Raw genomic sequence first — 26916 nt, forward strand, 5'->3', positions numbered from 1 at the left:
ATTCTTGTATTTATTCGTGTTGCGCAGGACGGAGCCTGAGAAGCAGGTGGCGAACACATGTGGTGGTTTGCGCGCGCCGCGCGGAACGGACGCAGGGCCCACTATGAGCTCATCGAAGAGTGCAGTTTTAACATCAAATTGCTCGCTCGTTCCACGCTCGTCGCCGAGCAGGCAACCACGGTGGCGAGATGTTAACTGCCTCGCCTGGTATACACGGAGTCATGGATTCGATCCCGACCCTGACGCCTGTAATATTTGGAGTTTGCGTGTCTTTCTCCCCCACCCCCCCCTGTGGTCGCGTGGACTTTTCTCCACATTTAGAAACACGAGTTTAGAAAGTATTTTTGCCGACGTAAATTTCCACGCGATAAGCCACGTCGTTGAGCTTTCATTTGTGGCCAGGTCGCTTCTGAGAAAGCGCTATATAACTCAGTGGGCCTTACCTGGTCAATAAACAAATAAATAGAAACAAAGCGGATGAACGTGAAGAAGGTCCCCCGCCGCTGAAACATCAGACACGGCAGCAGCTGGATGAGTCAATGCATCACCAGACCACGGGGGATGGCGATGGCTTGGGAAGCCCTTCATCCAGCAGTGAAAAGATCATGACTGATGACGAAAATGACAATGGTGAACGTGTACTGTAGGACTTGCTGCTGTAATTTCAGCTTCATAATGTGCTGCAGTGATAGGCCACTGGTCCGGCGGTTAGCGCAGCGCTTCGTTTGGAACCTTGCGAACAGAATTTGATTCCTGGCCACAGCTAACAGAAGTGGCGAGCGAAGTCTGAACCGGTTCTTGCCCTTGCCCCACCCCATCGCCAAACCCGCACTAACCAGCGCGGTGAAGTATGGTCAAACAAACCCCTGCGGCTGAAATGACGCGGGAAGGCCTTCATCAATCAGCCGGATGACAAAGGGGCTGTTAATTATTACGTTGATTACTATAATCAAATGAAGTGAGGAACTGCCTATTCCAGCAGGACCTTGCGTCGTCGTCAGTGGGGACTGACCCCAGAAACGATGGCACGGGAACTAATGGCATAACCGGTTTGTTAACCATAACCACGGCACGGTAATCCTCCGGCTGTGAAAAGGGTAGCTTGCCACGTGTCGCTCATCGCATAGACGGGGGGTTCGTACACGAAAACCTGTCGCGACTGGCTCTGCTCGAATTCAAGTGAAAAACCTATTTGATGCAATGCGCTGTGCATTTAGTGGTAGCCGAGCTGACATCATGAAATTCATGGCTCAATCTCAGGAGGCCGCACTTAAAGAAAGGAAACTTGGAATTGAACCAAGCATCTCAGCACTGCTAGCTCGGTACTCTCTCTGTATCTCGGATCTCAGTGGTGATGGCTCAGGGTTTCCTGTTTCGGGGATTTCAGTAATCAAACTGGCTCAGTGCTCTAACATGGGCACTGGTATTAGTCCCGTGAGCCACCGGGCCACCGCTGCTGAACATCTAAAAGCATTCGTCTTGGCCGGCGGAACAACTTTTCCAGTTGACGGGGATTTTCATCATCTGGAGATGATGTTAACTTGCTGAACAAGTCTCAAGGCTGTGCCCATCCCACTTTTATGGAGGACCCACAGATTGTAAGGGAGCTCAGTTTTCTGTAACGGCCCAAAGTAGTGTTATGGCTGTATGGCTGGGTCTGTATAATGCTGACGATCTTTGGTTAATGTGATACCAGTATATGGTCATCACAGTGCATAACCAGTGATGTTTAAGTCCAGTCCTGAGAAATTGAGCTCCTGTGCACACACGTGCTCTGTTGTGGCTTGCAATGCATTTGTGGGTATTTCCCATGATGCCACATGGTTAAAGAGGCGTCACCATAATCACGTGCTATTCAACAGCCATGCTCACCATAATGTAGGGTGTCTTCGTGAACAAGTGACAAAGCGCTAACTATAGCGCCAGCAGTGTGTCCCTTTGATGTAAGTTAGATCATTTAAAAGCAGCAGCTTTAACCAATGTGCAATTGTCAGTAACATGTCCAACGTAGGAAATAAAGTAGACAAACTTACAAAGAATAATTTACACGTTCACCTCAATTGCTCATTTGGCTTGGTGTGCACAGCCTCCGGTAGAATACCACTTTCAAAAAAACCTTGGAAAGTTCCCTCCAATTCAAGCTGCCATGCAACAAATATTCTTCTGTAGCAGGGAGTGGGGGAAAAGTGCACCCTCCCACCCCTAGTGCGCAAATTATATTTTTAAAAAAAGTTACTTGAAGGGATTTCAAGAAAAGTTCTGCCACGTCTGCTTCTGCGGGTCGTTCTACAAGCAAACGGGGTGATGCACTGCTCTGCACAAAATCTCCCAACGGATGAATACAACTGGGGAAAAAGAGACAATGCTTCAAATCGCTTTCAATCGACCATCCTACCACTTGCACCTCCACCACGGATTTATCCAAGCTTCTCAATGCAGCTCCGCCCGGGACAATGACACGGTCTAGCAGTGGTATGTTTCGCCCCACTTGTTGCAGAGGTTCACGGTTCGAATCCAACGGCCGCCCTGGTTATCACTGACGCTCCGAGAGATTGAATCAATTAACCGTGAAGATACTACCCGCAGTCTGCGTCGCAGTAGACGCTAAAAGATCCCCTGACATAATTTTCATGAGCAGGCCACTGTGTACCAGCGTCAGCTTCCAGATTTGCCCAAATTCGAAGAACACCCACAAATCACTCAATTGGGATAATACAGGTAGCAATCATCGACCCCCTCCTCGCAGTCTGATGCCCCGGAGTCACTCTAGCAAATGACACTCATCCTGGCCTCTTGAGTTCTTACCTTGCTCAACAAAATAGATTTGAACCGATGACTTTAATAACTGCACCACAGATGTACACAAATGCCCGGTGATTAGCGGTGGGGGGGGGGGTGCAGCCAACGCAACTGAATCACCAATCTATTCCAGAGCTTTGCTTGCAAGGGTTTTTGGTGCCACAACAGGCAGCGAGGGTGTCCCCTCTTGCGAGGACCAAAATAATAAGCCTCACTTGTTCCAGGCAGACAGATTTCTCCTGAAGATGGAGCTCAGGGGCAGCAGCTGTTGCTGCCCGTTGGTCTCGACGTAGATCCGCTGGGCGGCCTCCGTCGTGAGGGTGAGCAGGCAGTCCATGTCGCCGCTCATGTGCCACGACAAAACCCTCGCCACCTCGTCGTCCTCGATCAGTGCCAAGTGGCCCAGCTGCGGGGCACGCACATGCAAAGACAAAGGCCCCCCCCGGGTAGCCTTTAACAAACTGTTGTGGGCAAGTGCTGTTAGCGAGTAGCGCCAATGAAGGCCGGCACAGCACACGAGAGTGGGTGGGTGGTCAGCACCACGCCCGGAAAATATTTTATACGCACGGAATAAGGTGCTCATTTAAGGCTGAGTTGACCTTGGGGAAGGCCAATGACAGGTTGCTGGGCACCGCAGGCTGCGAAAGTTGGCCGTGGCTACAAAACCCGAAATCCAGTCACCGCAGGTGAGGCAAGGTGGGCGAGGTCAGTCGGGGAAGGGTGAACAAGCGGATGAGTTTATGGGAGATGGGCGAGTTTTTAAAGGGTGGTTGAGTTTGTGGGTTGTGGGTGAATGGGCGAGTTTGATGGTTGGTAGTCATACGAGTAAAATTCGTGGTGGTGGTGGTGGTGGTGATTATTGAGTATTGGTAGAGAGTCAGAGAGTGGCTGAGCACGTGGAAAGTGGGGCGAGTGAGGTAAATGGCGGTGGGTGAGTTGAGTAATGGTTCAGTGCTGGTCAGGTGGACAATCGGCGAGCGAGTGAACTAGACGGTGGAGGTTTGGTGAACTGTTGATAAAAGGTTGGATCAAAGATGGTTAGAGGGTAAGTGGACGAGTCGCTGCGGGACAGCGATACCGTGGGCGAACGAGCGAGCGAGCGAGCAAGTCCACGGGCGAGTTCCTGGAATCCGGGCGAGCACTAAATTAAGCGGGCAGGCATCGTTTGTGCAGAAAAGGCACCTTGCCCAGGATTTCCTGGTCGACGCGCGGGTATGGCGGCAGGGTGCACGTGCGGCGTGGCTGCTGCACGAGAAGCTCGTGTCGCTCCTTGAGCGATCCCATCAGCTCATCCACCACCTCCACCTGCACGCACAGGGGGGGAGGGGGGGGGGCACGTGGACTCCGCCACGCAGACACAGCTGAGTGCGCGGGCAAGGAACTCTAAACCGCTGGTTATGAGCGCAAGCTGCTGTGTTTCAAAGTCCACTCTAAACGTCACTTCCGACGACAAGGAGTCACACGCAACACACGTGGAGGGCACCAGATGAGGGCATGAAGCACAGTGGCTCACGAGACACAGGAGCGCAAGCGGCTCGCTGTTATGCACGCCCACACGCAAGACGAACACTGCCGGTCAGCTCTTGCCTGCTGCTGTTGTTTTGGTTGCACAGACAACGGAGCGTGTCTGGGGCAGGGTGTTTAGGCTGAGCGGACCAGCCTGTGTATTGGGCAGTATGACCGAGTGCCGCGACTGGTGGGTCTCACCGTGTTGAGCTGCATGTCGGGGACTTTCTGCTTGCGGAGATCCGCGCGCAGCTTCTGCTCCTTGGTGGCGGCTTCTCTCTGCCCCACTGCAGCGGGATCACAACATCGGCAAACGTAAACACTCCGCCCATACGCGCGGCGTAACGTTGCCACATCTCACGACCTCCGGCTGCCTTCACTTCGCATCGCTCTATCTAAGCTTCCGGTCTCCCTTACTCTGTTTACCATCGCTGTGCGGTCTCCGTGTTTCACATCCCATCTCCGCACCTCGGTTTCCAAAAGCATTGTTGCACGTGTCGGCGTGGGTACATGTGCGAGCACACGCGTGCATGTGTGTGTGGATGGGGAGCGGTAGTGTACCGGTTAGCGCACTGCACTCTGAACCCAGCAACCCGAGTTCGATGCCCGGTCACAGCCAAAGCTAGTGACCATTATCTGAATCAGTCCTGGGCTCTCGTGTACTGCATCTCCGATTAGCACGGTTGCTACGTACGGTACAAAAGAATCTCGACAAACATACATACCCTGTTGGCCTGCATCGGTACGCATGAACAGCACTTGCCTCAACAGTCTCTGAAAGGCTCCATATTGTTTGTGTATGTGTGAGTGTCCACATGTAAGCGTGTGTGTTTGTACATGTCTGTGCATGCGTGTCCATCCGTAAATGCGTGTTTGTCTTTGTCCGTGTCTGAACATGTGTGCGTGTCTGGACATGTGCTCATGTCACCTTTGAGCTCCTTCACGAGCTTCTCCTTAATTTCCAGCATGCTCCGCATTTTCCCCACAATGCTCGACAGCTGATCCCGTTGCTTCGACAGCGCCGCCATTTCCTGCTGCTTCTTGCCATCTGCAAAAACGTCGGGGGAGGAATGTGGTGGTGGAAACATGCAGCATTCGATTCCACAGGACACACACTCTGAACTGGCTTCTTCCTGTCTGGTCTCATGAGCAGATTTTGGCCTACACTCTCGCGTGCCAAGTGCGAGAGTCTTTATTCTAAATAAATTACGAGCCGGTCGAGTTGCCCTTGCTTTTGCAGACCAAAATCACCCGGCAGCCTTTCTTTAAACAAACTCTGGACCGGCTTTGACCTTTTTGACCTCATCAGCAATGGTGTCTTTGGGGTTTGCTGCAGCGGTGGCTGTCATAACCCATCGCCAGAGCAAGAGTGGGATGGGCAGGAGGCTGCCGCGGGCGTCGGAAACGAAGCAATCAGCGGCAGGGGCTGGTGGTGGCTCCGGCTCCAAGGTACGTTGGGGCAGTGCCGGCGCCGCAGCAGTTTGTGTGGGGTGAGGATGGCACATTGCTCAGGGTAACCAGGTTGCCTGGCTACGGCTGTGGTCGTACCGTTGTAGAACATGAAGGGGAGTCTGTAGGGCTGCACGGGCGGCTCTTTCGGCAGGGCCTCGCCGCGCACCTCGAAGCACAGCACGTACTTTGCGCTGTCGTGGCCCGGTGTGTCCTCCGCCAGCACCAGGCTCTGCGGCACGAGGCGTAGGAGGGAGGGGGGGGGGGCGGAAGAGACCACGGGAGAGAGAGAGATATACTGTCACACGGGCGGTTCAAACGCACAGCAGGGCACACTCCTGCTAGGTGCAGTTGTAGCAAGGGCTACCGTCGCACATGGGGTACAACAAGCGCATGGGCAGCAGGAAACACAGCAAGACAGGAAACACAGGGGCACCCGACACATGGAAGGACATGAGAAGAATGGCGGTTCGTTGGTCCGGGTTTCAAATGTAACAAAGTTCGCCTTGGGTTTTCCAGCCTAAGGTGTCAACGCGTGGAGGGTGGATTGAGAAACTGGAATGCGCTGGCAGTGGCTTCCATCGCTTTCTCCACGGTGCAGCCCAAGCAGCCTCCCAGGAGAACCGGTGTTGTGGGAGCCCACTACTTGTGCCTCACCATCACCACACATTGCCTCTGAGAGCTCTAGTTATCAAGGAGTTCACTTTGCCACCTACTCAACCTGGAGGTACAAGGTACCAATTTATGAGACACAGGAGGGTATGAGAGAGAAAATCACCAAACAATGGAGGGCATGAGACACAAGACACGTGACACAGGAGAACATGAGACGCATGGTTGGTCCACTGGTCTGTATTGCATCAAAACAGTTTATTATCTTTATAAATTCCCGATTAAAATCACATGTAACCTGAAGGCAATTAAACAACACACGTTGAAAAAATTACGCTTATTCAACATCCCGAGCCCACTTGAGGGCCGCAATGTTTCTAAATTAATCATTCAAGGTACAGCACTAAAACAACATTATGCGACGCCGGGAAACAAAGAGGAGCCTTCATGCTCACGGCTACAAAATGCAAATGTAGTGGCAAAATATTTCCCTTGGACACAACTTTGAATAAAAATGAAGAAACTTGATGACAAATTACGGGGTTACATCTTAGAGTAATTAGCGGCTTGCTGGACCTCACACTTTAGAAACCAGGAGCCAAACGCCCAGAGGAGCCGCGTGCCCAGGGAGCTGCCTGGCACAAGTCGGGCCAAACTTGGAATACAGTTGCCATATCTAGGGGGGGGGAGCCCCCAGTTCCTAGCTCACCACAAAAAGATCAGAATCAGAATACTTATTTATACTGGAGAAATCCGATGACCTATAAAGCTACTTTTCACAGATGTTCAGTAGGGGCGGGTCAGAACATTACAACGACAAACAACACCAACACACAACAGGAGTGCAAAGTATAGGAAATGTAAACAAATCACTTTTAAAAAAATATACAAATAAAACTAAACTATGTTTATATCACCTGGTAAAGCTCACTCAACTATTAGCCTCGTGTTCAAAAGCAACCTGGCCACGAATGACAGCTCAACGAAGTGGCTTATCACGTGGACATTTATAGCAGCAAAATAATCTAAAAGCATGTTTCTCTATATGTGGAAGTAAAGGTGCAGCCCGACAATTGCTTGCTCATGCCACTGTTGGCAGAAAGGCCTCCAAGAGAGCCCTAGACTACCCCTCGAGGTTATTTGGCCTATTTTTTCCACGCTCACCAGGTGTCTTGGAAGAAGATCGAGTACCCACACTGTGTCCCACCCCAGTTGAACTGGCGATTGACTAACTGTGCTGAACCCAAGAAACCTGCCCTTTGCTTCAACTGACGCACCATTGATTGAATCAAACAGGAGTCCCTCTGTGTTATGCTGCTGAAAGGTCGGTTGTTATTTTTTTTATAGATGCTGCAATGTCATCGCCCGCAAGAGGAGGCAATTCCACTCGCCGTGTGGGTGTCAGTACTGTAGCTCAAATGACAAATGCATGGCCAGGAACCAAATCACTCGGAAAGAGCCCGATCCCATCCGATTTCAGTCGCTGAGCAGCGTTGATTCCGGGTGGCACCATGTATGAACTGTCATGCACAAACAGGCTGTCACAGGGTTTGCGGCGCTATTTGGTGGGCAGCAAAGAGCAGTACAGAAAAATCCATTTGTCATACTTGTACATCTATGCTCCATGGTGTTGGGCCAGTACGGCCGTGTGAGCAGGGTGGCATTTGCGACCCAAAGCAATGCATCACTGCCGTAAACACAAAACCAAGCCAAAAGTTCACCTGCTCACCCACTCGCTCCCCCATCCACCCACTCCCCCGCCCGCTCGCTCGCTCCCCCATCCACTCGCCCGCCTGCTCGCTCACTCGCTCATCCCTGCAATGTCTTGGGCCCGTGACATTTTTCACGATGTGTGGACAAAGCTAGCGTTGTGGCGCGAAGGTTTTTCTTTCTTTTTCGGTGCAAAATGAAGCCGCACGGTCACTCAGACAAACAAACACGCTGGCAGGCAAGGGGACAGCAGCCTCCCTCAGGGGGATGATGCTCACGTCAGGGCATGGCAACCAGCGCGCCTCGGAGTGCCTGGGTTCAATCCCAGGGTGTAGGTGTCTCTTAGGAGGATGAATTCAAAGTAAGAGCAATAAGCACAATAGCTTTGAAGCACTGGATTCAAGCCCTGGGACTAGGTGTCTCTCCAAGGTTTGATGTTCATGTTAGAGTAATCAGCCAGCACTTATGAGGTCCTGAGTTCAATCCATGTGTGGGTGTCTCTCAGAAGTTTAAAATCCAGGTTATAGCCTTTCCTAGTAAAAGAAAATAAAAAAGTTTGTAGCTACACTACCAGGGCACTTGAGTACACGCATGGCCAGGAACTAATGGTACCAGGGTTCCCAGTACCAGGGTTTCCCAGGGCCACGGCACCACTTTGCAAATGCGATGCCAACACCCACGCGCACACAATGAAAGTAGCACAACATCAATGGCACGGGAAAGGGCTGGGCCTGGTGCTTTCCTCTCCACTCCACACGCCTGGCTGGCCCCCACCCCCCAGAAGAGCACGTTGAGTGCAGTGGTCTCTCTATTAAATGAGACATGGGATGCATGAGCTCCTCAACCCCACCCAATGAAGACAGCGCTCGGTTACTGCTGTGTCTCGGGGCAGCCGAGGCTGCGCAGGGAAAATGCGAACCACGATGACCCACGTACTAATCCACGCCTCGCTGGAAAGCAGAAATGGCCCGTGGAGCTGAATATGACAATGGTGAATGTACTGCGGAAAGGAAGTGCACTTGCTGCTGTAATTTAAGCTACAAAAACTAATCTCATCAGCAGCACAAAGTACAGGGGACTTGTGAACTCGCAGAGAAAGTGCCAAAGAATTGTTTGAGAGCCTGGGTGGTACTCATTTCTCATTGGAAAGCCTCTCTTTTATTTTTTGATTTTTTGAAATCACGGTGGCTGAGCACAGGCCCAAAGGCACAAAACGCCAATCGGACAGCGACTAATAGTAACTACTGAAAGTGAAACAGATACGGTTTGTTACGTTTCTTGAAATTGAGTGGAGGTTATGGGAACTGGGGAAACGGAGAAGATTGGGAGGGAATTCCAAAGTCGAGCAGTGCAAGAAGCAGAAAGAGGATGGGAAAAAATGTGTGCGCGTTATATTTCCTTTGTAACGCAGGTTTCCCTTGTTAAAACAGTCTCAGTCTCAACGGACTCTCCTCTGGTTTTCAATCATGTGAATCTTGTGATCCATGCTCTAAATAAGGAATGGATCGGCTCCGAGCTAAGCAGCCAACATTTCACATTCCCATGGCAAGAACCAGGACGATCACTTTTTACTTCACATGAAGGCACCACTCAATTTTACTACCGCAGTCAACCCCCGACTGGGAATTGAACCTGCATCCTGACTGTGAGTGCACCTGGAGAGGTGACAAAGGTGGGGGTGGTCGGGGGGGGCGCGGTTTTATTAACCAATCAATCATGTTCACAGCTTAGACACACAGACATAAAGCTGCTCACGTCCCCCACAGCCACAGAGGATGTGCGCTTGCTTAACAAGCCTCTCTGCCATGCCAATTCAATTTGTTTTCAACGGACGCCCCACGGTTTGTAGGCATTGCCGTTCGCCGTTAACGGCGCCCGGTAGACTCGCTACACAAGCCTATTGGGGCTGCAACACAATGATTATGACGATCATCAGCCATGATATATCTCGCACCTGAATGAAGGCCTCCCCCCCCAAGCCATTATCATCCCTCACGGTCTTGCATTCCAACAAACTATCTACGCCCTTGCACCCATGCTGATTTCCATTTTTGAAATGTACTTGTACTTGGCCTCATTTACGCTCCGTCGCCTTCAGCAACCCGCATGAAGTATGATCAAAATAACCCCCACAACCCACACAGCATAAGAGATGCAGGTGGGGGGGGGGGGGGGGGGAGCCTCATCCAGCAGTGGACGAACAAAATCGCTGTACATGTACAAGGGGCAACGATCACAATGTCGGTCAGTAAATTGAACCCAGAGTGAGATTTGAACTTGCGCGCTTGCAAATCGCAACAAGGCTGGCACCGTCGCAAACCAGCTACGCTGACAATTCAGGCGACAGCCAAAACGTCTCACTTTTAATCTCTCTGTAATCAACAAAAATAAACCAGCTATGGCTGCAGCAGCGGCTCTCACGGCCATCACGGGGCTTTTGCTTTTTTATTCTCAATCCCAGCCCCCCCGCCCCCCCCGACTGTCGTCACCGACGCCGTAATCCGCTACTCGCTGCCACTAACAAAAGCACGGCGCCGCGAGCGGCCGTCCGCGCCGCCGCCTGTGCCCCACGATGGCGGAGAATCGATCATCATTGTTCACGGGAAACGGCTCGGGCCACGCGGCGGCCTCGCCGACCGCCGATGTGCGTCTCAATCGCCGGCCGACGTTTGGCTTGGCAACCACGCCGTTTGGTTTGGCGAGAGGCATTGGCGTGACGTGAAGAAAGAAAAAGACAGGGGCGGGGGGGGGGAGGATTGATGGGGGGGGGGGTTATGGGCGTGTGGAGGAAGGGCGGGTGGTTGTGAGCTTAGAGAAGAGCGGATGGAGGAAAGGGTTGGTGGATGGTAGTGGGAGAGGAGGCTTTGGTAGAGGAAGCGACGGGGTAGGAGATGTTGAGGGGGTAGGGGGGCGACGGCCAGAGCCAAATCAAACGTGGCATGGGTGGATGCGACCATGGGAAGAGGAAAAACGCCTCTCGCTCGCTTCCCCAACGTCTTTTGACGGCGCAGAGGGGCGAGGCTATGGAGGGATGTGCAAACAGGCTAGGGAAACAACCAAACGTGTTGCGCAGGCATTCACGCACGTGCTTGCGTGCCCACTAGACATTGCAAAACAAAGACCTTCCATGTAGCCTGCATAAGACTATTAGGGCAGGTGCTGTTGGCGAGCATATATTAACGCCAGCACACCGCTTTCATCTCTCCAGTGCTGATGTTTATGTATGCACTGGGTGCTCATTTTATGTTGAGTCAACCTACGGGAGGGGCCGATGTCCATTTCAAGCAATTTTCAGGGAACAGCAAAGCTAACCACAGCACCACTGCCCCAACACACAATTGCCACAAACATCAGCAGTGGGATTTCCACATTCCTGTGGAGAGAGCAGGACCATCCGTACAAACAGCAGCTCTGGTTGGCTTCTCACAAAATGGTACATGTGTTTTAGCAACCACTGGGCGATCGATGCGCTCGACCGGGATTTGAACTCGTAACCCGATTGCGAGCTGGGCACTCAACCCACCGCGCCAGACATGCTCGGAAATAGACATACACATGACACACGTGCACCCTAGCACACACACACACTGAGATGTACGCGCAAGTTCAGGATTTGAGGAGCAGTGAGAAAAACATATCAATTGCTGTTGATATTGGCAGCCGCAAGGCAACAGGACATCCACAGAGAGAATTACGACGTCTGTGGCAGGAGCTGCGCCATAAATAGTAAATATGGCGGTAATATTAATTTTGGTGAGGCCACAAATCAAATGGCCAAATCTAAGTTCGTGCTTCAGGACTCCGCATTCGAGTAAGAACACCGACATGCACACACGCTGCCTGTGTTTGCATCTGGAAGCGAATATCCATTGCCGCGCACAGCTGTTTTTATAGGACTGCTTGTTGCGCAGGTTTCCTGAATTATGTTGGTAATTAAATCCGACTCCCATCCCGGTCATGGGAGACGGACGATTCTATGAGTAGAATTTGCCTGAAAGTGGCAGATATAGCGGCTGCGTGTTAAACTGCTTTGGTTTCAATTTATCAGACCCGAGTGCAGTACAGACGGACGGAATCATGGGACGCATGCAACATAAAGAACCAACACCTCACCACTGAACGAAAAGCAGAGGTCCCTGGCTTCGACCTCCCTTGAAGACAGTGGACAGCACTCAACCAAATTCGCACAGGACAAGGGGGATGCGGCCACCTGCTTCACAAGGGGAAGATGGGTGATGTGACCTCCAAGTCCCAGAGCGTGGAACGTATCGCATTAACCTACCCACTCAGATCTGTGCTTCATTTATCGACTTAGCAAGTCAGGAAGCCACCGAGTGGATCGCCAAACTAGACGTCCCATTGGAAGCTTCTCCCGTCATACAAAATAAGAAGTGCAGTACAACTACCAAGGGTGGAACGAGTCACCAGCAGTGACGACGACTTGACGAACATGAAGAGAGGAAGCACTATTGGGCGTCTGTGAAAAATAAATAAATAATGTTTCTAAATAACTTTCGCTTTCAGCAGGCGCCTCCCCACTGCGTGTGCAACCACCCGTCAACTCCGCCATTTCCACGTGCTCCACACCTCTCCACTTTGCAGCGCAGCAAGAAAGCACGCTTCCGGCCGCAAATCTCAGCCGGCGCCGTGTTTCCCGGTGTTCAGGGTCCTTAAGCAATTGACACCCAAGTCCCCCCGCCGGCCTTCCCCACTGGCATTTCAAGTCCCTTCCAGTTCACCAGAAGTCACTTTCGCACATTTTAGGTCACGTCCAGGTCACTTTCGGGTGAGCGTTGGTCATTTCAAACGGTTTTGGGAGATTCCCGGCGACGGGAGGAATCTTTCCGCGACAGTCAATCGCCATCGCAGGACGTGCGATTGTCAAGTCACCAGTGCTTCCTCCACATTACAGACGCGGTGAACTTTGCTGTGGAATTTGTTCAGAACGCAAGTGGCCCCCATTCTTTTTACCAATTTCAAACTAAGGTTGAAAGCATTCACGAGTTAACTCAGTTTGCCCATTCATATTCTGGTAGGCACTGTAGTTCTCGTAAATCCGATCCAATATGAACCAAACTCCAGAATAATAACACAAAACATGTCAATAGCACTGCCTTAAAAGTAAATCACATTTAGTACACGTGCTATTTAGAAAGGAAATTGCCCAAAACTTTGCCTATTTTTTTTCTTTTAAGGCAGTGGTGTTGACACAAACGTTGAGATTTTTTTCTAAACTGTCCTTGTCCAACGCAGCAGCAGCAGCATCACCATATAATTTGTCCAAACTTTAGGAGAACATTGTGTTACCTTTAGGGATTTACCCAATAAAAAAACATAAAATCTATCGGTCAAATTGACCAAGAGGTTGCAAAATACTGGGAGGCACAAACCAAAGCAAAAAGGAGCATTGTATGCATGACTTTTCCCTGACCTGGTTGTGATATTAAAGACTTTTGGAAGTTACCACAGATCTAACGGACAGCGCACGCAACCAACGAACTCGGACAATCGCAATTACTGACCAACCGGGACAGAAAGAACGACTTAATATCCACCATTAAACAAAACCGCAGTTCTTTGGTCACATCAACAGATTCAGCGAACCATCCGAAAGCCAGCGGATAAATCTGGGTCCACACCAGGGCGATCGGTCGCGCAACTTGGTTGCATGCAACCGAATTCGCTTAGATGCGAACATTTTTGCAACTGCTTGCTTGCAGCAAAGACAAACTCGACTCCAAGCGATTCCGCTTGGCGAATCTCCAAGACATGGACTCCGGCCTGATCCACCGATTGTCACAGGACTTGAAAAAAAATTAACCCGTAAAAACAAAGTTTTTCACTATAAATCCTTTATATGCGTGGCGGCTAGAGTCCTCTCGTCCTCTGGCTTGAGATGGCTGCCACCTATGGGTCAGATGATTGCCTGCCACCATTAAGCAATTGGTAATGAAATCTAATTTATTTTTTCCTAAAAAGTGTAAAATTTTGGAAAAAAATTTCAAGAAAATAAATTGTCACACACAACGAGTCTGTGTGCAAAATGTCAGCTCGATTGGATCACGGGAAGTGGGTTAAAAAACGACCGAAAGATTTGCACAGTCGTAAGCGCGCAAGCAAGCAAGCAAGTGAACTTAATATAAAGGATTTAAAAAAAAAGAAGAGGGCGCAGGAGGAAGACATGGCGATGGATTCGGAGCATCGCAGGACTTTCACAGCTTCAACCGCAAACAGCTGATTCGCGAGGCTGAGAACCGGGCGGGGGGAGGAGGTCACGAGCAGAGCCGCCAGCACGGCGCCCCTCAACCACCTCGTCATTAGGCCGGGGCACCACGGGAGGGGGATGGATGGGCACAAGCGGCGCGTGGACTACCCGCACTGACATGGCTCAAGCGAAGCGGAACAACGTTTCCGGCTCCCGAGCAGCAGCCTCGCGGCCCGTGTGTGCGGTTAAACGCGACGGCTAAGTGAGCCATCAGCCGGGTAGTGGATGTCAAGGGACTGGGGGCTAGTGATCATTTGAGATTGAATGAACCGTCATGATTCATGGGTCGTAAACCATAGATGGCGATTCGAACCAATAGTCAAGGAACGTTTTTCCCCCCATTGCGGTGAATGCGGTGGCGGCTGTGGTGGCAGCGGCAGGGGGTCATGTAAACCCATCATGACGTGAACAATGAATGCGGATTTCATTGAGTTTCATGTGCGCAGTTCAACACGTGCCGTACCAAATGTAAGAATGGATTTTAATCGATCGCGAGCATAAGAACAGATGGAGATTGATGAATCAATACATCCGTGCTGTCGACTGCCTGCCCCCAATGGCGGAGCCAGGATTTTCAGGTAGGGGGGGGCAACCCCTCCAGCAATGAAAAATGATCGGAGTTGTTAGTAGGCAAGGACTTGTCCCTTGCTTTTTATTCGACGCGTGTGCGGCGATGGCGGAGCCATCGATCGAGGGTCGAATTCGAACCGTGTGTGATCGGCATCACGCTCGCTGAAGGTGAATGCCTTCAGGGAAGTCGTGCACTGTATATGCAACTGCGCACAATTCTGTGAGTCACTTATAACCGCTTTGCCGTTACTTATTGCCAATTATGGATTCAGATTATTGTCCTATCATCTCATAGAGTCCCTGGCACGTAATAATATGCTACACAGTGGCAGTCGCAAAATGCCGATTAATTTCGATCGGATCATTGGGGGGGCACGTGCCACCCCACCCCGACACTGGTTCCGCCAGTGCCTGCCCCTGTTCAAGCGCAGGCTCGTGAGCTTCCCTTTCATCCTCTGCCTATGACTGATTGCCTCCCCCTCTCTCCCTATAAAGAACAAAAAATGCCTGTTTTTGAAGAGCATGTTGCAAATGCGGTCGTATTTAGAAGCTTAACAAAAATCTAAATTGTATTGTAATTGCATTGTGGACGTCATTGCTTGCAAGAGTTGGCGACTGTAACGATACACTTAGGCCATGTCATCCCAGATGGGAAAACTCGCCCTGATTGTAGATTGCAAAACAAAGAAGCATGAAAAAAATACAAAAATGCTCCGTGATTGGACACACACACAAAAAAACAGCCGCTCATGGGGCTCCAACCAAGGTCTTTGGAAGTACTGACTTTGTGTTCTGAGGACCAATCAGCATCAGCCTCCTGAGACATCACAGCCGAGGGCTTGAATCCAGGTCACCTCTAAAGGTGCTGGCTCAATGCCCTGACATAAGCACGCACCCTCTAAATCACCCAGCCTCTTCCACTTTTGCTTAACCGAGTGCAGGCAAATAAATGCATATTATTTTTCCATTTAGAGTCCACATTCGGGGGGAAACGCCATGCCCGTTGCTGTGTGTGTGTGTGCAAGCGAGTGAGCGAGCAGGTCTGGGTAGGCGGGGGCTCATTGTTTCTGTCTTAATTTAAGAGCGCACACGCAAGCGCGGCTGTATTTATAGTTTCCCTTTAGCTTTCTCTGAAAAACCCCCCGGAACCAATATGGCAGAGTAAATGTGATTACTCCATTGCATGGTCAGGAAATAAGCGAGGAGATTAAAAAAAACACACACACAAGTTGTGGGGCACTTTTGGATTCGATCCACAAAACTGCGCGCGGCTGGACGTACTCACCGCACGCCCATCTGCACTTGGAATTTCCTAACAACTAGTGCAGCTGCAGTGGCACGCAGGCACACACACGCGCACACGCGAACATTCACACTCACGAGCATTCATTCTCACACGAAGATCAAAGACAAAGAACCCCGTATAGCCTTAACAGACTGTTGGGGCAAGTGTTGTTAGCGAGTACCGATGGCGGCCGGTAAGGCACCATACTCATCTAAGGCTGAGTCGACCTAGGGGAGACCCAGGACCGATTCGAATAATCGTCACTGGTGTTGACTGTGAGCGGGAATCGAACCCGTATTGCCGGGTTCACTCCCACTCCCCACATTCTCACACACACAAAAATAAAGACTGAAGCACACATGCATGAACGAGGACTTGCACGGGACGCAATTATGAAGATGAACTAAATAAATGAATATGAACGTAAGTAAGCTGAATGTACGCACGCACTTATGCATTCACACACACACAAACTTGCACAGGACGCAAATGATTAGGAGCTAAAAAAACGAATCTGAACTGCAAAAATTGAAAACATGCATGCGCACACATCCATACAAACACACGAACACGAGCTAAAGAAACAAAGATGAACTTAGCAAGTCGAGCACACTGACACACGGACGGAATGAGACACACGCACGGGCACACTTACGCAAATGCACGTGCACGCATGGTGCTCTGCCCAACACACTCACACACGCACACGACCACACAATCCACACACACACAATATCGCATGCACACACAAATATAACAACACACCTGCATATACAACAGTTGACACACACAACACAAACAGCCATGCAGTCATACAGGTGGTTGAGGCAAGTGCTTCAGGCTGCTATAGCACCCGAGGGGATAGCGTGGCCCACACCACTCCCATCCAGTTTCTAATGTTTATATACGACAACCAGTTACATACACATTTAAGTCGGAATCGGTTGTGAAGACGCGGGCAATTTCATAACCACTCGCCCCTTATATTGTCTGTAGTCAGGATTCAAACCCAGGTCGATGGGATAGGATGCAAGAGCAGTGTGCTAACCACTGCACCACCACTTCTTTTGGGGTGGCCTGTCCAAAAGCTGTTTGGGAAAGTAGAGTTAACGATCACCTATGAAGGCTGCCGACATGGCATGAGTATTTGTGGTGGCCAGCACCGCGCCCGGCCAATTAATGATCATTACACACTGCACCAGTTACTCGTTGAAAGTCAAGTTGACCTAGGGCTAGGACCACCACTGATGCTAGCTGTGGCAAGGAATCGAATCCAGATCGCTTGGATAGGAGTGCAGTACGCTAACCACAGGACCGCTACTCAAGCAGTGGCCTGTCCACATACACACACGTATACACAAACTTAAAAGCCTGTGAATACACACACACACGCCCGGTCACGTGACATTTGCCCATGCCAAACACTGGGAATTCAATTATCCACATCAAACAGCTCCGTAGCATTCGACTCGTGACTGCCTACATCTAAGAGCACGCGTCTTCATCAACTAAAAATGCGTGCGCACCATCCCTCCCTCCCATCCAGAGCCCGGCCCCGGCACCGTTAACAATCCCACTTTCACTCCGCGGGCCATTTCCGCTTTCCAGCGAGGCGTGGATTAGTATGTGGGTCATCGTGGTTCGCATTTTCCCTGCGCAGCCTCGGCTGCCCCGAGACACAGCAGTAACCGAGCGCTGTCTTCATTGGGCGGGGTTGAGGAGCTCATGCAACCCATGTCTCATTTAATAGAGAGACCACTGCCCTCTACGCGCTCTTCACTCATTATAACTAAAGGGCACCTGTTCGTCAATCTAAACTATTATTTTTTTCACCAATTAAGGCCCACTGAGCAAAAGAGCTCTTCTTCAGAAGCGACCTGGCCACAAATAATAGCTCGAAGTGGCTTATCATGTGGAAATTTATAGCAGGCAGACAATTTGAACACGTTTCTAAATGTGGAGGGAAAAACCGGAGGACCCGGAGAAAAATCCACGCAACAACAGGGGATAACATGCATACTCCAAATATACACAACCTCCTGTATACCAAGCGAGGTAGTTAACAATGCGTGTGAAATGTCATGGTTTAAGTCTCTCTGTCCTGCCACCCGCACCAACTCCCCCACAAGGGCTTTAAAAAATTTACAAAATTAATTCCAACTGTCAACAAAAAAAAGTAATTGGAAGAGAGTTTAGACATTTCTAAAACCCCACGAAGATTAGAACAGGGTTTCAGCCACATTTTTTTAACCTAGGCCGTTTGTACATAGCTCATCATCACCACCACCTGGCTGGGGAAAAATAATTCCAGACTCTGGAGGTAGCAGAAGATAATTAGTAGCCCTCCTACTCAGTAAAAGGTTGATCGAGGGCATGGATAGAAAGCTTTGGTTGCTGGAGCAGAGAGTGCACTAAGGAGAGTAGAGAAAGATGAGAAGAGTGTTATGGGGAGCATAAAGAGATGAGAGGAGAGGTAGGAGTCAGTGGAGGGGAGGGGAGTCGAGTGAGATGATAGCTACAAACGTCTTCTTGGTTTTTTTTCGGTAAAGTCACGTAGAAGGGAAGTAATAAAATAATAAAAATAAAACATAATAAAATGAAACAATTCTCACGACGTTTCGGCCACAAAAAAAAAAGCTACAAACGTATTACACACTTATTAAAGACCCAACGTTACTACACGGCAGGGGTAGGTCACTGTGTGCCAGCCAGTGTCACTGCCCAAAACCTTAATCTGAAAATGACCCATGGCCAAAGGCCATAATAACAACACGACATCAACAAGTCGTGATCGCAATCACCCGCGTGCACACAGGGCCAGCGTCGGAGGCCCCCCTCGGGAGCCCTGGCTTCGGCACCGAGCGGATGACATTTGGGTTAAATCGGGACGTTCCGATGGAGCGTTAAGAAATGTTGCTGCTCCTGCGGCATGACGCAGGCAGGGCTGCCAGGTTTTTGGGGGGTAAACACCGCCAAAAAAACTCTGGAGCCGAAGGGCCCAAAAGCGCCCGATTGCTACAGCGGGGTCCAAAAAAGAACAGACGTTGTTCAAAAAGTAGTTTTTTTTCTGAATCACATTTCACAACAGCCGATTGTGAAGAAAATATCACAGTCTGGCAGCTTCGAGCAATCCGTTCACAGTCGGGTGACATTGCCGTGGCTGTGAACAACAACAAAAACCACAAACACCGTCACCACGAACCCGAATACCACAATCACCACCGCCACGACAACCACCAGCATCACCATCGCCACCACTGCCAAATGCTCGACCGCTGGCTCACAAAGCACTCGGGAAGTAATTTGTCAAGAGTGACACTGCCCGTGCAACGCCTTGGCTGCTGTGCATTGTGTCTTGGGGCCGTGTTGGTTTTTGTTTTCTGATCGGCATTGATAACAAGCTCCGAGCAGCACTTTTGTTTTTTTACTCGAGCACCTACTTACAGAACGGAACGACCACTTGTATGCATACTTCATGCTCGCGCGTCTTTAATAGGGGAATAAATATTAACGTGAATATATATCGTACGAGTGTGCGTATGTGAGGGGTTTTTTTTCCTTTCAATTATAGTACCACATACCATCATTCTAGTTGGCTCTGCCATCTGGCCCAAAGTCAAAGGAAACGTGGAATTTTTACCACTGCCTTGGGATCATCACTGCTCATTTGAGTAAAGTGACACCTTGACTTTGACATAAACATCGAGGATAACAACATCTGCAATGGTGGAGAGTGGTGCAGTGGTTAGTACACTGGCCCATGAACCCGGCGACCTAGGTTTCGATTCCCAGCCTCCACGTCTAAGATCAGCGGCGAGCGATACAACACATTCCTGCGGAGGGAGCTGGTAGGAACGTTGGGTTGATCGGTCAATGGCCAGGGTCAACGGCGGCGTGGTGTATTCCGCAAATATGGCCGACTGTGAGGGCGGGCACAAGCCGGCGTGAGTAGGTTAAACGTTGAGTTTTATAAGGGCATCACGGGGTGACCAGCCCCACCCAACCCAGCCCCACCCCTCCCACCCCTCCCCTCCCCTCCCAGCCCCTCCCCACCCTGCCCCTCCCCACCCTCCATTCTCCACCCAGCCCCACCCCTCCCATTTTTGGATGCACGACGGACGGACACAATAATCCCCTGTGGGCTGGTGTAACCAGGAGGTTCCTACCAGTATAAACTGGTCCTGGTATTCTGTCGCTTCTTAAACCCACGCCGTTGAGTCGCAAGGTGAAATTTGGTCAAACAACCTCCAATGACCAAAGTGGAATGGCGAGGGCTTCATCCAGCAGTTGACTGACGAAAGACTGTAAATTATTATGTATATTATTATTATATGCATGTGACATGTTAATGTTACACTTAGGCTCATGGAGTGAATAAAAACACTGCAAACAAAAACAGAAAAAAGCAACTGATTGTTGAAACGAATTACGACCCCATAATCTTCACGGGGTGGGGGGGGGTGAATTATTGTCCTCTCTACTGAGGGAGTGGGGCTCAGGGGAGATAAGGCCGCTTGCTACATTCGTCTGAGACGCACTGGGCCGACACCGCCTAGACGCTAGGCTGCGAATCGGCGCAGCAACCCGAGATGAAACCGTGTTCCCCAAGCGTGGCCCAGTTTAACCGTCTCGGCGCCGGCCTCTGACGAAACGAGGAAAACAATACAACATCGCTCGTGCGGATTCGCTTTTTTCTTCTCGGGATTCGGCCGAGCCCCAACTCGGCGGGACTCTGTTCCGCGAGGAAGGCACAGAGCAATCCACTCACTCATCTGCACAGCTGATGAACCGGAGCAGCGAGTCGCATTGCGTGCGTGAGCATGTGCGCTGTGTGAATGTGCGTGGGTCTGTCCCAATATTCTGTGAGGATAAACAGGGAGAGCTGTGCCTTTGTGCGTGTATGTGGACGTGTGTGTATTTGACACACGCGCACAATGCATGCGAGTCTGCCCCAATCGCTTATGAGAATGAAAAGGAGGAACTTTGTGTATGTGCGAGTATGTGCATGTGCGCATATATTCACGTGTGTGTACGTTCGTGTGCACATATATGAATGTTCATGTGTGAATGTTTAAGTGCTTATCTTTGTGTACACACGATTGTGTACACTGTATATGCTCGTGTAAATATATATGTGCGTGTGTGTTCATGTGTGGGGAGTGGTGGTGCAGCACTCACGAGCACTGCGCTACGTAACAACACCAATGACGATAATTTCAACTGGTCCTGGGCATTCCCCTAGGTTGACTCGGCCTCAAATAAGTACCTGCCGTAGTGTGTAAACATCACCACTGTGGACAAAGGCGGCCAGGCATGATGCTAGCCACCCACCCCCTTGTGTGTCGTGGAGGCTTTTGTAGGTGCTGAATAACAGCACTTGCCCCCAAGTCTGTTTAGGCTACGCGAGGATCTTTGTCATTGTATTCAAGTGTATATGTGCACAGCTGACAACACTGTGCGCGTCCTCTCTCTGTTCAGTTGCCCATCGTCATGTCGCTAGCACGGGATCCTCCCGGTGTGGACGCGAAAGGGGGATGTAGACCACCGCACAGCGTCAGCCGCAGCGCATACACCGCAATAGTGCAGGCCACCACGATGGCGGCTGCAGAAGCAGCAGGAAGAGGGCCGATCGGCACGCTCGCTCGTTAAAGACCGCTTAACGACGGCTCGTAAAGCTTAACGACATGCTACATTTCTGTCAGAATTATGAGCACAAGCCAACACCCTAAGTGGCATAAAAGCACCTAAAAATTAGTGGCTGTCTACGAAGATTAGTCACGGAGGATTTGGTGTAGCCACGAGCAGTATTTCTGTTTCGTGCGCATGCACGTGTGTGTGTGTGCATTAATTAAATTCAATGTCCTTTATTTAACCAGGTGCGAGTCGTGATTTGTTTGGAAAGAGAGGGGGGAGGGGTCTGGGAAACCCTAGTCGGGACGTGTTTTATTTTACGACCGAGTTGCGGGTAATTTCAAGCTCACTATTTGAGCTACCGGCCCTGGCACACAAAGATGCCCACGTTCGAGAATGATTCCCCCATGGTCCTTGACATCCGTTCTGCCGCGCACAGCGGTGAGCCTTGGTAATATTAATTTAATGAGAATATTTGGCCAGGAACAACACTGTGATACGGACTACATTCGTTTTCACAGGTGTCCTGGATCGATCGGCAGAGAGAGCATCGTAAATCACCACGCAAATCCGGAAGTCAGGTCCAATGGCATTCGATCTCTGAAGCTAAGCGGAGTTGAGTCTGGTTAGGACTTGCATGAGAAATGACCACGCATGGCGAAGAGGGTAGCTGTAAAAGACTATATTAAGAAATTCATCCGTGCGAAGTTTTGAGTGTCACCCCCTCGTATGGGTGGTGGGTTTTCTCTCCGTGTACTCCGGCTTCCTTCCACATGAAGTCAAACATTCATTTTAAACACAAGAGAAATGCAGATTTGAATCCAGAATCTTGGTGTTGACAGCTCTGTGCTGTGACGCAATATTGGCCTCTGTACTGTCCAGCCATCTCCAACAGAAAAAACAATACCATGCCCAGTGTCTATTCTATATTTATTCATGCAGGTTTTAAAAAAATACTTTCTGAAAATGTTATCACGACTGTGCTCTAAGAGCCATGCTGCTATGAGACGGAGAATCGATGTGTATCTCTCGCACAGCAGTACAATCCCTTGGTCTTATTACCGAGCTTCCTCGTAAGATCCCTTATATTTACCTCTGGTTCACATAGTAGGGGGCAGCTATATTTCACCCACCCTGCCACAAACAGCACTGGATGAAGGCCTCTCCCACGCCATACTGTTAACTCTCAGAGCTGGAACGTAGCCAAATTAATTGCAGAATTTATTTTAACACAATTTATTCGTGTAATCACTGTTAACCAGGCTGAGACCATCGACTCGCGACAAATTAAAACCAGGTTTCATCACAGGCGGCTCAAACCTGCCATTGAGCTTACAGTGCTCAGCGGTGGCGACTTGGCACTTACCTCGGAGCCGCTCGGCCATGTGTGCATGTAGAACTTCTTTCACACCATACGTAGCAAACCGTGCTAATCGGAAGGTGCCACACCTCTGCCGCTCACCTGAATTTTGGCGACGCCGGCGGTGAGTGGGACTTGGACCGAGGGTTTATGTCCAATGAAGAGCGGCCGCTCTTCCCCCTCTGTCTTCTCCTCCGTCTTCTCCTCACTCCCCTCGATGGTCACCTCCACCTCTCCGTCCAAGTCGCAACCGGTCGGGTTCCCAAACTGGTCCTGCGACGCGACATGCCGTGTTATCGCACACGGGTGATGTCCCCTTTCTTAATCCACTGCTGGTTGGCGAAGGTAGAGTCAACAGCGTGTGGGAGCATAGAAGTACAATAGACCAATGGATTTACCGCACTGCCGTCTGCAGTCCACTAAACAGGCCCAGCAGTTGTGCATGACGGTCGCCCATCCAAGCACTTTGCGGCTTCTATCTGTGATCTAATTAATAACCACCAAGAACTATTCGCTAGTAGGATACGCCCAACTTTCAGAGTGGGGCTGTTCCCCTGCATTGAGATGTTAGCCAAAGCGACCTCCATTCGCTCTCTTAGATAACTGGTAGGATGAGCAGATACTGGGCCGCAGTGCATCTGTAATGTAGCCCAGGGGTCCACAATCCGAGACTCTTTACCGACTGCTTCATGACGGAATGCATGTATTTATTCACATGCATAGAGTTTTGTACCGAATAAAAAAAAGCAAGCTCTTTTTCGATTTAAAGCTTTCGTGACGGCAGGGATTCATCTTCTTGGTTCTTTCGGTAAAGTCACGTAGAAGGGAAATAATAAAAGAATAAAAATAAAACATAATAAAATAATTCTCACGACGTTTCGTCAAGGCGCCCTTCCCCCCTTCCAACCCAGCTTAAATATACGCTCCAAGCGTGGTGGTGTTTCATTCAGACGCTGTCTCCCCGACAGACCTGTTCTTCACCTGAGGACGGTTGCTTGCGTTGTGGCTGAAACGTCGTGAGAATTATTTTATTATGTTTTATTTTTATTATTTTATTATTTCCCTTCTACGTGACTTTACCGAAAGAACCAAGAAGACAAGCTCTTTTTGCTACTTCTGTTGCTGACTCCTGATCGAGCCAATAACCACCGGGAATGGTTTGCTGGGTGGACGCCCTAATGGGTATGAGCCACATCGGCCTGCCGGTGGGTGCCACGAGAACGCAGGAAGCGCCGGGACGCTCACCGTGAGCCGCAGCGTGACGGCGCGCAGGAGCGTGCGGCTGTCGAGCGAGCGCGAGTTGGACACGGTGAGCGTGGCCGGTGTCACGTCCGGCTGCAGTCGCTCGGGCGGCCCCGGCTTCACCTCCAGCGTGACCTGAATTGGGCACGCGCGTGGCCAAGAGAGAGCGGGACGCGGTCAAGGAACGCAAGTGCCCTGTCTGGCTGGCCTGACCACGCTTACACTATGGGAACCTCATTTGCCAGTAAAAATATGATAATTGGTTTTTTACCCTTCTATCTGGCAACAAAACTGACACCTTTTTACAAGGAGTCATGTTTGAATAGACGGTCTATGCAAACATGACTCCTTGTAAAAAGGTGTCAGTTTTGTTGCCAGATAGAAGGGTAAAAAACCAATTATCTGCCCGCGCTTGTTTCACCCGGAAAAGCTTTGCCGAGTCTCAAGACACTTTTTCAGGAAAGTCCTGCCAAGTTTTCGCAGCAGGGGGGCGATGCTGCTGCTGTGTGTGTGTGTGTGATTCCAAATCGAGTGATTTGCTGGTAATTTTTGAGCATTGGGATGTTTGTCAAATTACGGTTACATTGTCTTCACAGCCCCTCACTTTGCAAGTCTCTTTTCCATCTCTGCCAATTTCTCTCTTTTTAAATCCTTTATATTAAGTTCACTTGCTTGCTTGCTTGTTTACGACCGTGCAAATCTTTCGGTCGTTTTTTAACCCACTTCCCGTGGATCCAATCGAGCTGACATTTTGCACACAGACTCGTTGTGCGTGACAATTAATTTTCGTGAAAATTTTTTTCCAAAATTTTACACTGTTTAGGAGAAAATAAATAAATAAATAATTACCAATTGCTTAATGGTGGCAGACAATCATCTGACCCATAGGTGGCAGCCATCTCAAGCCAGAGGACAAGAGGACTCTAGCCGCCACGCATATAAAGGATTTATAGTGAAAAACTTTGCTTTTACGGGTAAATTTTTTTCCTTTCCCTTGTTCCTCTATTGTTTTATAGATCACAACTAAGGACCCCCTACTTTTCAAATGAGCATTGAGGCGGTGCTAATCTGCAGTTTACAGCCATAATTCTAGATTTGAAGCTTTCGTGACTGCAAGGATTCATATTCTTAGGTTTTTTTCGGTTAAGTCACGTAGGTAAAAAATAAAAATTAATAAAAGTAAAATAAAAATAAAATAAAATCACAACGTTTCGGAGGCAACACAAGCTTCCGTCACACAAAAATAATATTCAGGGCCTACATTGGCTCCTCCCACCCTCAACCAGTATATATACAAATACTGTGTTCTTGGAATTTCTCTCACTTGATACTGCTATCGTGCTGTGACTATTCCACCTGAAGACGGAAGCTTGTGTTGCCTCCAAAACGTCGTGATTTTATTTTATTTTACTTTTATTAATTTAAATTTTTTACCTACGTGACTTTACCGAAAAAACCTAAGAATATTACAGCCATAAGTCAGTGGTGGAAATTCCACATTCCGATGGTGGGGGTTCGTCTAACCGTAGGTAAACTGTTGTTGACGTCCCCACAAAGTGGTACTTATTTTCGACCATTATCCCCAGTGGGATGATTCACTGGTTGAAATCGATACGTATTACAAACATCACAAAGCTACGACGAGATGGGCGTGCGGTAACACATGTTAGCACACAGACTTGATTCCCGACCACTTACAGCCCTTTGTTAATCCACTGCTGGATGAAGGCCTCCTCATCCAAACAAAACAATTAATCGAATCATGATTTATAATATACGCTTGGTCAAAATGGATTGGCGAAGGTGGTAGGGAAAATCAATCTCAGGCCGCTGGTGTTTCGTAGAGCATTGTGCAAACCACTGCGCTTCAGTTCTGCCCCATCGAGCGTTGGAGAATGGACCGTTTCAGAATCATATACCTTGTAAGTAATGGGTTCACATGACCTCTACTGTCACTAGAAGCTGCTAAATTCCCCACAAATGAAAACAAATTCTCAATTGTCCAAACAAATCACGACCAAGAGCCACGGAAATTCGTCAAATCGCAAGGGGGAGAGACTCATCACATGCCTACTTTGCAGCATTACAGTCTGCTGCTGTATAGAGATGCACATCTGGTGTTAGACTGCCACTCACCAGCATTCCCTTCAGCATTGTCTTATCGTGGGTGTATATGAACTCAATGTTGTACATCCCAGTGACTTCCGGCAGAACTTTATTCCTGCGAGAGACCGGTCCGCACACACACACACCGATCAATGCTCAATGTGCATGTGTGCATGCATGTGCAAGTGTGGGGGTCTATGTTGTATCTATATATAAAAGGGAAATTTGTGAATATGTTTGTCTGTTCAAAATGTTTAGCGTACTCCCTGACATGCAACTAACTTTAAATTTGCCATGTGGGTACTTTCCAGACTGTACACCATGGGGGGAAGGGGGGGGGCGCAATAATGCATATATTTTACACGGCAAGTGAGCTGCTGT

The 26916-nt window shown here is 49.6% G+C and overlaps 1 protein-coding gene across 4 annotated transcripts in view; it reads right to left on the reverse strand.

The window, feature by feature from the left end:
• SMCHD1 (structural maintenance of chromosomes flexible hinge domain containing 1) overlaps positions 1–26916 on the reverse strand; it is a 95647-nt gene that overhangs the window by 12653 nt on the left and 56078 nt on the right. For all 4 annotated transcript variants that reach the window (XR_013639152.1, XM_078866931.1, XM_078866933.1 and 1 more), the window contains exons 35-42: positions 26566–26650; positions 24433–24564; positions 23290–23460; positions 5854–5986; positions 5234–5353; positions 4507–4592; positions 3982–4104; positions 3015–3205 (exon numbers count right to left, since the gene is read on the reverse strand). Coding sequence is in view for 3 of the 4 variants with exons in the window: in XM_078866931.1 (XP_078723057.1) it covers positions 3015–3205; positions 3982–4104; positions 4507–4592; positions 5234–5353; positions 5854–5986; positions 23290–23460; positions 24433–24564; positions 26566–26650 (1041 nt within the window). In the remaining variant the exon portion in view is untranslated. The remainder of the gene's footprint in view (positions 1–3014; positions 3206–3981; positions 4105–4506; positions 4593–5233; positions 5354–5853; positions 5987–23289; positions 23461–24432; positions 24565–26565; positions 26651–26916) is intronic.

Source organism: Lampetra fluviatilis, chromosome 23, assembly GCF_964198595.1.
Source record: "Lampetra fluviatilis chromosome 23, kcLamFluv1.1, whole genome shotgun sequence".
In the NCBI taxonomy this organism is placed as follows: domain Eukaryota; kingdom Metazoa; phylum Chordata; class Hyperoartia; order Petromyzontiformes; family Petromyzontidae; genus Lampetra; species Lampetra fluviatilis.